Source organism: Pseudomyrmex gracilis, unplaced genomic scaffold, assembly GCF_002006095.1.
Source record: "Pseudomyrmex gracilis isolate BER0280 unplaced genomic scaffold, ASM200609v1 scaffold_30, whole genome shotgun sequence".
NCBI lineage: Eukaryota > Metazoa > Arthropoda > Insecta > Hymenoptera > Formicidae > Pseudomyrmex > Pseudomyrmex gracilis.
This window is the reverse complement of record NW_018020614.1, coordinates 889,149-902,807: the sequence shown is the minus strand read 5'-3', so window position 1 is coordinate 902,807 and position 13,659 is coordinate 889,149. Positions and strand designations below refer to the sequence as shown.

Sequence of the window (13,659 nt, the reverse complement as noted above, 5' to 3'; positions counted from 1 at the left end):
CTTGCGAGACAAGAATTTCTTCGTTTTCCTCTCAATCGCGTTTTCTTCTCCGATTGAGAATTTACGTTCAGCAACACTCGAGTTCGCGAAAATGCACAAACGTTTACTAACTGAAGAACGTACGAATGTGCGATATCACACGTTTATTCTTTCTCTCTCTTTCTTTCTCTCCTCGACGTCGAGAGCAAATTCGACGAAACCGTCCGAATAATCGCGAACACCTCGCCTTTTCCCAAGGTCCGCACGAAGAACAATTTACGAATCCATTCACGTTCCGTGAGTGCGGGGGTTTCTCGATTGGCGCGGAACCGAAACCGAACGTGACCTTAAAAGCCGCGTCGCGTGCCAACAGGTACAACAACACACACAGCCGCGTCGCCACTCGACGAGCTTCGCTTCACCCTCGATCCCGCGCAAAGAGGGCTTCCTCGCATCCGCGATTTCTGTCGTAATCGCGTTCGTTCGAAACTCAATAGGCAAGGATAAAACTCGCCCGGAAATGCATGCCTGACTTGAGTTGCACGTCGCGATCGCGGCTCGACGTATTAATCGGCGCCCTCGTATCCGCATCTCGAGCTCTTTGAATACGCGATACGATATTACACACACGTCCGGATGAAATGCCATAGCTTCGACACGATATAGCAAGGTGCTTCGAGAGAAAGGAGAAAGAGAAATAATGTGAATTATGATTGATTATCGTAATAATAAATAGCTTATTATTATCAATTACTTTTTTTTTATACGATTGATTATAGAGTTTTACAGCTCGCAATATCGGCAACATAACGCGATGATAGAGAACAATTGAAATATTCTCGTTCGGCGATTATCGCGAGAAATGAAGTGAACACTGGCCTGGTTACGCGATAGCACACGAGCGAGAAGGTGCGGCTCGAATCCGATGGTCGTTTTACGGGGTCGGCACATCGATCACAGTCGAATCGACTTTCCTTTTACTTATCGCGAATGTAACGCGCAATCTTGATCTTATATCCATTATATCGATCTGCGATTATCGCGAGACGTCGATCGTCGGAAAGACTCGAGTGACTTTTCGGATCCCAACACGGATCGTTAATTTACATTCATTAACGCGAAGATAATATTTATCGACATATAATTGCTTCTCTAAATTACTTGCCGGGAAAAATAAGATAAACGAAACAAATGTCCAATAAATAAATAAATATTTGTCCGACAAATAAATATCTTTGAGTAAATAAATATTGATCCGCTGAATAAATATTTTTCAAGAAATCTAGCGACGAGAAATATCGAGGGATACGATACAAAAACTAGGTGTTTTTTTTTTTTTTTAAATATTGAGAAAAGCATCGAATCCGGATGACAAAGGATTAAGGCGCCGTTCCCGGGCTTCCATAATCGATGTCGCGCAGCTTCGATGCGTTCCAACTTACTCCTGAGAGGTACATGGCCGTTTCTTAAGGGCGAGGACACCAATCTCTCGCTCCTCCTCTCGTTCCTCTCGTCCTCCCGCTTATCCCTTCCTTCGAGTTGGGCGATACGCCGTAGCGCGTCCGCCAGTGTAGCGCGAAGACAAACTATCTCGTCCCTCTGCGCCAAGGATTGCCTTTCGAGGTCCGCTACTCTGCCCAAAAGCGATCCCGTCTCGCACTCCAGCATCTCATCTGTAAAAGGAAATTCACCGTCTCACACAGAGTTGCGACGACATCGCAATTTGCTTCTCTGACAATGGGATTTATTCCCAATGGGGGATTTTATCTCTTGTGGGAGGGAGTTTATCTCTCTATCAACCCTCGACTGACCCTCTTTAATCTCTCTCTCTGAGACGTTTCTATAAATCTGTTTTTTTTTCGGACTCTACTTGTTTACAACAGTTTGCAATACAAACAATATCGAGAGCTGAGAAATACAACATTGCTACAAACCGGGCAAATACATTTTCTCTTGTCATCGCTAAGTGTTTTTTGTTGTTATTGTTATAATACAGCACGAAGATAAGTGCGAGAGTTTGAAATTATCTCTCCGATCAAGCTCGGCAACTCGTCGCGCGTAACGTAATTCATCATATCGCGCACGTAAGATAAAGTCTTAATGGTACGGCGATGTGCACAATTTAATTGACGGAGCGAAGAAGCGCACGCGAATATAATTTTCGCTTATCTATCGCGTGTCGAAAAATATGTCCGCTTGTTTCAATCCGCTTATTCCAATCAAAAATTGAACGAACAAACAAACGAAATGGGTCGCGCGATGATTTTTAACGCGCGGTCGAGATAAAAAAAATTGATCTCCGCAATACCTCACGCCGCCGGAGTCACGTGGTTTAAATCTCTCATGAATTGTGCATGCGTGTGTCGAGCGTTTAATTTTGCATTACTATCTCAGGACCGATCTGCCGTACTCTATTTCATACAAACGGCGAGCGCGGCGCGGAGTAACAGGAAAAAAGCGCCGCCGCCGCCGCCGCCGCCGTACGATTTACCGCCGCGTCGCGTCGCCCGGCGATTTACAATTCATGGAATATATTAAACAAAAACTCGGCGTCTCTCTCTAAGTCACGTTCCGATAAATCAACGCTACACGCGTGCCGTTACTTACGTATTCGCGCTCTTCTAATGCAATGCACATCGGCAATTAATCACCTTTGCACGGTGAATGCAAATCGCGCGATCGCGAAATATCGAAAAAACGATCGTGAAATTAAAGAGAAAATAGAAATTTCTCTCGCGATTGCTTTTCATTAATTTTCTTCTTGAAAATGTTTGCTAATTTTGTTTTTCTTGCAATTTTTATCCGCGACTTTGCGTGAAATAAAATTTCAATCATTTTTTTTTCGTAAATTTTCAGAAAAAGGTTTGTTGTTTTTTTTTTTTTTTTTTTTTTTAATTTATTCGCCGCAATAATTTTAATTGGTGCGACTTGTTTGGCGAAAAAGACGCGGGGCATCTGAGAAGAAAGTGCTTAAAATATTTTTTACTCACGCCACGCTTGTTCCGCCTCGTCGATGGTGTCCATCGTGTCCGGCGTGGACATTGCGATTAGCCCTCGCGATGACCCCGAGGTATTAATACGTTATTCAATTGAGCTGATTAACGAGCGCAAACAGTGCCAACGCACTCCGCACCGCCCGCCGTCATGTCTCTCAGTTACAGTTTTCAACGATTCTTCCTCTCTCGAGCGCTAACGCGCATTATTTTAAAATTCGTTCTCCTTCGACGATGTTTCTTCGATTACACTGTCTTTCTAGCGATGCGACGCGTCAGCTCGCACGCGACTTAAGTGACTTCGGTCGTACATCTGCCAGCGGACAGAGAAGAGTCGATAAGATTTTTGTGAACGAAACTATGCGAACGAGCGGACGCGGTATGCGAGGACGAGAAGAGAGAAACGAGGCGACTAAAGGAATGTCTTTCGCAGCGAAACGCACTATACGCACGTTAATTGCGGGCGGAAATTCTGCGGACTTTAGCAATTGTTTTGGAGACAAAGGCGAAACTGTTCTCGCGCGAAAATTTGCGCGCGTTCAACCACCGGATAATTTCACGTCGTTCTATCTTTCTTTTCACGCGAATTTAATGTGGTAATAAAAAAAAAAATTACCATTTGTTTCGACACTAACCGATACTCAACGTTACGACGAATTCAAAGAAAAAAAAAAGACGAACTCAAGAAGTCGCGATACGATATCGAGTCGCGCGCGCGTGCGAACACAACAATTCACTATATTCCAGCGAGCGTCGCGATAATTCGAGCGACAATTAGCGCCTCGCAATTAGCACACATCACGTCGTCGCATTAGCGCGTTCGTTAAAATGTTTTTCAGTAAGACGTAAGCGGGAAACGAGCGCGCGAGACCGTTCCCGATGCGAAACGCAATTTCCTACCGTCGATACTAAAACGCCGAACGAGACGAGAATTCGATCACGCCGAGCGCGTCACGCGCTCGGACTTGGCACGCGGACGTTTGACCGCGTGACGACGTTTTATCAAAGCCAGTCTCCGTGCCGCTGCAAATTTTATACGCGCGTATGTGCTTCTTGTAAAAGTGATGAATTAAAATTCATGTGCGATTTCATGTAAATTGCATACATAACGTTCCTCGTGTTTGACATTTATAAATAAATATGCATTTCTGACGCGTGTACAAACTACAGTTAACCGCAGGACGTTACGTTTTCTTTTAGCCGCGAATTCAAACGCGATCTAAAGTACACAACACAACACAACACAACACACATTTCTAATTTGCATAAATCACATCGACAAGAGATCTCTCTCTCTCTCTTTTTCCGCGCGCAATGTAAATCCGAGTGTGTGTGCGCGCGTGTGTGTGTGTATGTGTTAATGACGCTAATAATACCGCGAATATGACTTTTGCACTTAGACCGCGCTTGATAACGACAATAGTGTGCCGGATATTATTTATTGCAAATAAAGCATTCAGCTATTTAAACGAAGCGTGATATTCGCGGGAGCACGTACACGAGAGTTACGTAAGTAAGTGTCTACGTGCGTGTGTGCTTCTCTTTTGTGCGCGCGACGTCCCGACGAAAGGTAAATATGCGGTGAATTTCCGTTTTTCCCTTCGTTCCCATCGCTTGCTTTCCCCACTGGAAGATGCGATAACCGTTCGACGAGATGAACGATAATCGACCGCGGGCTCTTTACCCTCGTGCCTGACACGATCGCCTCTTTGTGTCTCTCCTCCTTGCTTTGCGGGGAAAAAAGACGCTTCTCTAATCGACACGACGTGTCAACGCGGAAGTACATAATTTGTTTTCCTCGCAAGTTGCACGTTACAAATTTCCGCTTAAAAAAAAAAAAAGTTTATTTATAAAACGAAAAGAAAATTGCGGTAAAAATTGCGAGCGATTGCAAAAAGGTTTGTGCAAAAAGTTTAGTTTTAAAAACAGATTTGTAATCATAATTTTTATACACACATATTTGTTTGCATGTGGCATTTATTTAACTGTGTTTTTTATTTTTCGCGTAAATAAACACGCGCAAAATAATTTTCTGTCGCTTTATGGGTGGTAACAGCTGCGTGCGTGCGCTGATAAATTTACATGTGTTATGTTTCTCAGTAATAACTATTGATAATTCACAAGTAAATGCTCGATTTCTCTTTTTCATTTTCTTTAATGCGCACACGTAAAAATATTAAATAAATGTGAAATTTTATAAAAAAAACATTCGTAATTCAATTATCAAATACACGTAAAAATATTAAATAAATGTGAAATTTTATAGAAAAAAACATTCGTAATTCAGTTATCAAATACGTGTTCTAGTTTAAAAAATGTGATCATTTTCGAAAATTCTGCAAATATTGTCGTTCGGATTATTTTACGTACCATAGCGGAATACTAAAAAAAAATCCAAGGACATATAACCTCTCACGAAGCAAACTCCGAACTAACATATGTTTTGAAAATCAAACAAGATATTTTTTGGAGCACATGTAGCGAACACTAGACAGAACAGCAAGAGCAAAAACAAACAAACTTTACTTCTTCAAATTAGAATCTCCTCGTCACTACCAAAAAAAACGAAGGATTTGTCTCGGATCTACCAAAAAAAAAAAAATTATTTCAAATATATTCCAAACACACACACCGCGAAAAATGAGATCAGTTTCTCCCATGTTAGCTGAGCGGAATGGACTCGCAATAGACCGAACAACCGGCATTCAACAGTCACCAGGAACAACAAAACGTGTCGACGAAGCCACTTCCGCGGTGAGCGACATCGAACCAACCCCGATAACCGCGAGAGAAAACCTTTCACTTATCGCGCGGAAAGGAACGCGCGAAAAGGGAGTAAAAACGAAGACTCGTATGTTTCCGCACACGTTACGAAACTGCCGATTGATCGCGATATCGAGTCGAGGGAAATTCTCATCGATGAAAATTTTTGTCGCGACAAACGCACGTCCAGCGAAAACAACGGCGCCTCTCCTCGGCTTCGGGAAAACGGACTGTGAGTGGTTTTACCCGCGCATCACCGGTGTGTTTCCCCCTCTTCGGTTCGAAGGCTTTTTCGTTGAGTTTTCTTTCGACGTCCGTTTGAAAAAGGGACGTCGCCGACACACGTACTACTCGTCTCCCCGTTGTCGTCGCCGCGCGCTGCTCGTGTAACACGTGTGTTTTCCGTACGGCCGCCCCAACGTTACTGTCAGAGCGGCTACAGCTGCTTAGACCGCGATCAATACGGTCTAGATAGTCGAGATGATCCAGATGACGGCGGGGCCACGCTGTGCCATTGACTGCGGACGGGACGTACGCGCCGCGAGATCGGCCCTCGGTTTGATAAGCGGTGGTTTTGCTGGGCGGATTGCACGGCGGAAATTAATTGTCACTTGTAATTGGTGGCGCAACTGATGGCGTCAGATCTCAAGCTAATTTCGCGGCCGACAGCTCAATCAGCTTTTGCACTACGTATCTTTGGTATCATGGCAAAGGGGATGTCGGAAAGTTTTTTGATTTGAATTTTTTCAACGCTCTACCGGATAATTTATTACGTAACTCTTTTTTTTAGAAATATATCGGAAAAAATTTTTATTCTTTGTAATTATTTTTTAAATTACATTTTTTTTTCTTCTCAATATTTTCGCTCGTTGACTTCTGGAACGTGTGAGGCAACTTTCGTTAAATTTATTTGCGATTAGATTGAGAATTTGATTTGATTCTCTGGCGATTCGCTTTAAAAATGGAAGCATTCTGCGCACATTGGCTCGCCCAAACAATTCCTCGAAACGGTTCCTATCCAATATCGTGCGCGCTAGTCCATTAGAAACATCCATTACATCATTTCTAAAGTGGCACGATGGCCAGCTAACAAATTGACGCGATATATCATCGGGCGCGGCCCGGGGATCTTTGTTGCAAAATTGCGCTCGTTCGAATTAATCGCTTCGCACAGAATTGATTTGAACGGCTTGATGCAATTTAAAAAAAAAAAAAAAAAAAAAAAAAACAGAACATTGCACGAAATAAATTTCTCACAATATTCGATCGTAAAATTGTATCGTTACGTAATTTCCCCGAGAGACTAAATTCCAGCGAAGAGATCGCACGCGAAGCACCGCGATGCAAATCGTGCGTTGAGCCATCGCTCATTCCGAAAACTTTCGGAATAATAAATTGCTCGAAGACAATGCGCAGTTGTCTTAATTAACCCGCACGCACCCGAGCAAATTGTAATTGCGTCTCCCTCTTTCTCTTTGCGGCTTTCGCGAACTTTCGGATTGTATAATTGTACATTGCGCACGTTATCGCGAGAGCAACAATATAAGCGACAAAAAAAAAATGCATTCGGTTTGAAACAATATTGTTAAGTTTCTCTCGGCGCTGCTCGTTTCTCTTTTATGTGTGTGTGTGATTTTCTCGAACTGAAACCCTCCACGTGTGTTGAAGTAATCGACCGACGGTCTGTTATCGACGATAATATTTTTAGACCGAATGCGCAAGTCGATACGTGGGCGGCAATCCGGCTCGGTATACACGGACTATACGGCGGTATTATTATTGTCTAATTAAGCACGTAACTTTAACAACCGAGCGAAACTCAATTGATCATTACGCGTAAATCATTACGCGTCTCGTCTTCCGCGTTACGTCAATACCGCTTCGTTTTCACGTCGAGTGTTCTCTCTCTCTCTCTCTCTCTTTGCATCTCATCAAGCCTGACAGTTTTATTCGACGAATAGTTTTTTATTCGATTTTTCGCCGCTTTGTGAAAAGCGGTTTTTATCGCAATATTATATTTATTGACGAAATAAAATATTACATAAAAATCGAATTCACGATTTCCCGGGACTATTTGTGCCATTGTGTTTTTTTATTCCTTCGGATTTAGAAAGGATTTAATATTTATCTGAATATTTATCTGAATATTTTTTTACTTTTTATTTATACTCGGATCGATTATTCGATAAATTGAATATGCGACTGTTCAACTTGTTCCATTTTATTTAATGATGCGCGCCCCGCGGACGCGAATATATTAAATTTAAAGCTATTTCTTCGAACGAGACGAAAACGGATCGAGGAGTCAATCGAGCGTGTTCGAGAAAGCAATTTTCCTTCTCCGGAAAATCGATTCGTTTCGTTTTCCCTTTGACGGGAAACGCGATGACGAATTTGCGGCGTCTCGAAGGAATTCGCTGTGACCGCGGGAAGGAGAGTCGAACCGACGTACACACGGAGAGACGACGCGACACGGGGAATTTCGTGAAATTCCGTTAACTTCGCCTCGAGACCGATGAGCCGTGCATACGCCAAAGGGGATTCGTGTTGTTAATGAAAGAACAGGATGAGCTCTCTGCGCGAGAGAAGCAGCGGCGCACCTTCGAGTAACGTCATCGCAGCCACCTTGAATGGCTTATATAACGAGAGTTCCCCGTGTAGACAATGCGCGTCTACGTGACGAGTATGCGAGCACGCACATTGTCTCTCGATTCCAGTCGCCATTTTTTTTTTTTTTCCTAACCGCCACGCGTCCTTGCGCGCAATGAAGAGGATATTTCATCGAATTCAACCTCCATCCGCGCGATTTATTTTCATGGAAGAAGCGATTTGTCGTTCGGAAACAGCAATATTGCGACACGCCGCCGTGCCTCGATAAAATTGCTCGCTCGCAAGTAGTAACGAATAATCTCGAAGAATTCTTTGCACGTGTAAAAAAAAAACGTGTAAAAAAAAAACCGAAAGATAAAATAAGATCGCTATGCCGTTTCAATATTCTCCGTATTCCGAGAATTTCTCGCGGCTAGGTTTTCGCTCCCTTTTTTCCGTTAAAATTGTTCTCTTCCTTTGCGACGATTCCTCCCTTCCCCCCCAAACGTAGCGCTTTGCGAGCGTCGTGTGATTACGACGCTTAATTGGAAACACGCTCTAATTATCGCGGCAAAAGAGAGAAAAACATAGCGCGCGCGAGTTTCGTCGCTGATTTTTCAATCAGCGATTCGTCACGATAGCGTCGATTGTCGTCGTCCGGTGGAAAGTGCGCAAAGTGTGTTCTCTTACCCATTTCTTGCCTCGCGCTCTGTTCCGAATGCCCGTTTACGCGCATCGTCGACTCCGGACTTTCCTTTTCATACTTATACAGCGCCTTGATTGAAGACTCTCCGCGTCTGAAAAGAAGAAAAAGAGCCGGTGTATTAACTTGCGCGCGCAATTGCGTTGCTGCGCACAATGCGCGCCGCTCTCTCCCTCCGCGCGCGCATCGCACGCGGAATATCGCACGCGCTACTTCCGATCGCGTCTTCCTATTAATTGTTTTCGTAATTGCCGCGACGAGGTGCGCCATTGTGCGAAATCATTGTACGAAGACAATGAACAAACGGCGTTAAGGATGCCGCAGATTATCGATGTGATCGAAATTACTCAACTCGAACAAGATACTGTGTTCGAAAAAAAAAAACAACAACCTTCGCGAGATAAAACGAAATAAGTAAATTGAAGGCTGGCAATAGTTAAATAACAATTACGTATACAAATGATGCTTTATGTAAAACTTGCTTATTTTTCAAAATCCCTTTTTACTATTTTAATAATACAAACAAATTACCAGTGTCTTGTTAATATTCTTAATTTGATTTAGGCAATAGTTGAGCAACAATTGCGTGTACAAATAATGTTGTACTGATAAGACTTGCTATTTTTAAAATTCTGCCATTTTTGGATATGACGTGATAAATTATTGTATTGCCTATTGATATTTTTAATTACAATATATTGATTCAAATATGTGAACGTTCTTTCGCCTATTCCTCGTCACCGATACCGTAATTCGATTCTCAGAAAGGATACAACACAGCGGGGTGTGTGCCCGTTTGGCCTTTACGTAAGTTCGCACAGCTCCGCGCGAGTAACAAAATCTCATAACTTTTAAACGCGGCGCGCGTTTTTCCGCGGCGCCTTTTTGCCCCGCGAGCGATGAATCGCCGGAGCGATTTCGCTCGAAAGCAGGAACACCAACGACCTTGGCCAATGAAAACGAATGGCGGTAGGTATACGCGATGAGTGTGTGCGTATCGCGCGCAGAAAGATGCGACGGTGAATGTGGGACGCGCGCGTTGCGCCTTTCGTGTTTACAGCCGCTGTAACAAGAAGCCGGGATTTTTACGTGCCGGTATATTTGCCACACGTGATACCGGCGAGAGATTCGCGCTCTTTTTACGCATTCTATTGCAAACTCAATTAAACGCGACGGACTTTAATTACTTCGCTCTCTTATGCGTAAAAATTACTTTAGACTTTTCGAATATTTTTAAAATTTCACAGAATCAATGAAAATCAATGAGATCCCGTACGAATAAAAGTTTTTGCATGTCTTGGCACATTCTTTTGGCGCGTTCCGCTTTCGCGCGATTTCTCAATTGCCCGAAACGCATCGTCTCATCTCGTCGTCGTCGTCGTCGTGTTGACCGGCTCCATTTTTGCGTCTCACTCCGCTTTTACGCGACTATCAGTATCCACTTCACTCGAGCGGGCTCACGAGTGAATGTGTGTCGGAAACGCAAAAGAGATCCGAAGCGCATTATCGCGAACTGGGACACGGTGAGTATATTACTCGGCGAATATGGCCGGGATATATACGTGCCGCACTCGCTGGTTTACGATCTCACTCGCGATTGCAGCTCGGATCGCTATCGTCTCTCGAATCGAAGACTAAGCTGCTCTAATCTACGAGGCGTTTCCGTTGCAGCGGAATTTGCAGAATGCGCTCGAAGCGCATTTTGACGCAATCTCGCCGCGGTATAAGTTTTCCACTCATCTGCATTAAGAAAACGGATACGATAATACATGTGGAAACAATCTTATTCAGTTAGCTAGATCCGCTGAAATAACTCCCACTTTTATTATTGCAATAAAATTTCAAATAATTAAACACTGACTCCAGTAAGTTACGACTTTTTTCATATTTAAGAATAAAAAAATACGCGCCAATAACTGCGATCGCTCACTTGTCAAAAATTTTGAAATGTAAGTTTCTTTTCTAAGAGTGTTTTTTTTTTTTTTTTTTTTTTTTATAATCTTACAAATTTAACTTTGGATTTATTTTTAATACAATTTTTGCGCGAATATACGTACAACTTTGACCGTCCATCGTGACGCAGACGTTCTCCTTGACATTTTTCCATTATGGTCACAGAAAGAGAGTAATAAAAGTCTCACACGCGGTAATGTACAGAGATAATAAAAATAAAGAACGAGAAAACTGCTGGAATCCTGAATTTCTGAATCGATCTACACTTCCCTTTCATCTTTCTCCGTTTTTCGAGTTTACGAGCGATTCATCATTTATCGAAGAAAAACGTTTCGAGCGCTCGCCTGAGAAATCGAGTCGAAACGCAGAACCAGTAAGCATTGACCCGGCGAGAATGCTGCCTTATTGGCGCGCGCGTAAGGCCGGACCCCACGGTGCTTATTTCACGAGATATCGTTGTGACGCCATGCAGGCGGCGGACCGCCTTATACGTATTATATACACGACGTGGGTAATTGGTTCACCGTTCTCTGTTCTCGTAGGCAGTCTTTCCCCGACAACGTTGTGTTAAGTCGATGTTAAGACTCCTCGAGAGCCGGTCAAGTGACACACACCGGGGTTTACATAAATAGCCCGCGTGCCCACGATCGCCGTGTTTCACACCTCTTCCTACTCTTCTTTTTTTTTTTTTATCCTCCGCGTTCCGGCTGAGAGAGACACATGTCACACTCCGTCAAATCGCGAATAATCGCGCGCGACTATTGCGTCAAGTCTGGCGCGATACGCACGTTTACATGCGCGCGCGCGCTCTCTCTGATCTCAAGTCGTTTCACAAACCCGAGGAAATCGGCGTAAAAGCAAGCGAGGGTTGTGGGTCGCGTGTTTCCCCGTAAGTTACAGACAGACGAGTTACTGTCAACGCACAGTTTGTGCGTGCGTCGCCGCGACAAAGAAACACAATCGTCTTTGTGCGGCTTTCCGATAGCGAACCACGCGCAACGATAATTTAAGCGTTTTGAGAAATGATTGAATTATTTTTTTCTCGATTTTCACTATTTTTTTAATATTGTGCGAAACATTATCTCTTTTAAAAAATTTATATTTCAACAATTTTTAATTTGAGATATTGACTCGAAAATATAAATTTATACACGGTATATCAATTATTTAATTTAAATGTAAATTTAATTTAAATTATTGAATATGTAATTTTAATAATTTGTTCTAATTCTGACAATATTTATGAAACTGTTTTTTAACTACTTTGTACAATTTGAAAAAGAAAAGATCAAATTAAATGTCGAAAATGTACATACGTGTACATTTGTTATCGTAATCAATAATAAATTTTATACTTGGCTTTAGCCAAGTTGCGTTGGCTCTGTTTGCCAATTTATTGCGTCTATTGAATTTTTAATTTCGCGTGAGTCGGGAGGAAGCGAAGCGAACTTTCTACGGTGGGAAAATTCTTCGCAGTCGCATCTGTTCGATCCAAAACGTGTTCGCATCGAAACGCCTTATTAGAGAAACGCACGCGGGTCGAAATGTACAAGATGAGAGAATGCGATTCGTATAGGTGAGATCGTCGATTGTGCGATTTCCGCGCGTTCTCGCTGTGACAATGCAAGACGAATTTGCATATACGCGCCAATTGATGGCGAGCGAGACGGAGCAGGCGCGACGTCGGGACGGCGGAACTTAGTTGGCTCGAATGAGACTCGTTAAACACACAGTTGGTAGTTAACAAACAGTCGGCCGATGAAAGTGGACCAACGTTGGCAATTTATGGCGGTGGGAAACGGTTCCGCGACGCGTTTAAAACTATTTTACGTTCGTTGTTATACGTTCGAGAAGTAAAAGTCATAAATTCAATCCGGGGAATAGTATTTGTTGCAAATGAGACGTCGTTACCGTCCGAGTTAAAATCCGCTCGTTTGATTGATGAGAAAAAAGTTTCGACGTAAAAAATTTTACGGAAAGCAGTTCGCGTGGTTTTGTATCTTCGACTTGCACGTGCTTCATTAATTATTAATTAAAGAAGTAATTACAATCACGAGTGTATCGTATGTGCGATATATCTCGTCTCTCACATATAAATTTCTTATTTAATTATAATATAAATCCATGCGCGCGCGCACACACACACACACACACACACACAGTGGCGCAACACGGCGTCATACACGGATACATTACGTCTAATGAAACGACTGCTTAATTAATCTGGGACATCTTATGTAAGCACGCGATGTGACTCCATTGAGTTGAACATTCTCAATTAGCCTTCTCGAGAGATTAGCAGCGTAGCAATTTATTTCCAACGGAGAAAAATACGATTGAAAGAAAGTGCAAAGCGTATCGAAAGTTTATTGCAAATGTTTTTATTACTTGTTATCTGTACAGTCAATTTGAAGATTACAGTCGTATAAAAACATTTTGTATTATTGTAACAATAGAAAATAGCAAAATAAACAAACTTTTACTTGGATCTCTAATACTAATTTTTATTACTTTACTTCTTTTTTCTACTTACTAGGCTGTGTTCAGTTAAGCAAGATGGAACGAACTAATGCAGGAAATGCAGGAAATACAGGAATTGGAACTAATGAAACTAATGAAACTAATGAAAGAAGTGAAAATAGTGAAAAAAAAGAAGGTTGGCTCCCCTGATCTGTTGCG

General features: G+C 42.6%; 1 protein-coding gene across 6 annotated transcripts in view; it reads right to left on the bottom strand.

Annotated features, from left to right (window-relative positions):
- The window catches only part of LOC109852497 (echinoderm microtubule-associated protein-like 2), a 37,734-nt gene that overhangs the window by 13,716 nt on the left and 10,359 nt on the right, over positions 1-13,659 (bottom strand). For 3 of the 6 annotated variants that reach the window (XM_020423695.1, XM_020423699.1, XM_020423700.1), the window contains exons 1-3: positions 9,015-9,090; positions 2,970-3,285; positions 1,422-1,652 (exon numbers count right to left, since the gene is read on the bottom strand). In XM_020423695.1, coding sequence (XP_020279284.1) covers positions 1,422-1,652; positions 2,970-3,021 — 283 coding nt within the window. In that variant the 5' untranslated portion in view covers positions 3,022-3,285; positions 9,015-9,090. Of the gene's footprint in view, positions 1-1,421; positions 1,653-2,969; positions 3,286-5,604; positions 5,912-5,981; positions 6,140-9,014; positions 9,091-13,659 lie in introns of those variants that run through there. The other 3 variants (XM_020423696.1, XM_020423697.1, XM_020423698.1) reach the window with 3 other exon arrangements.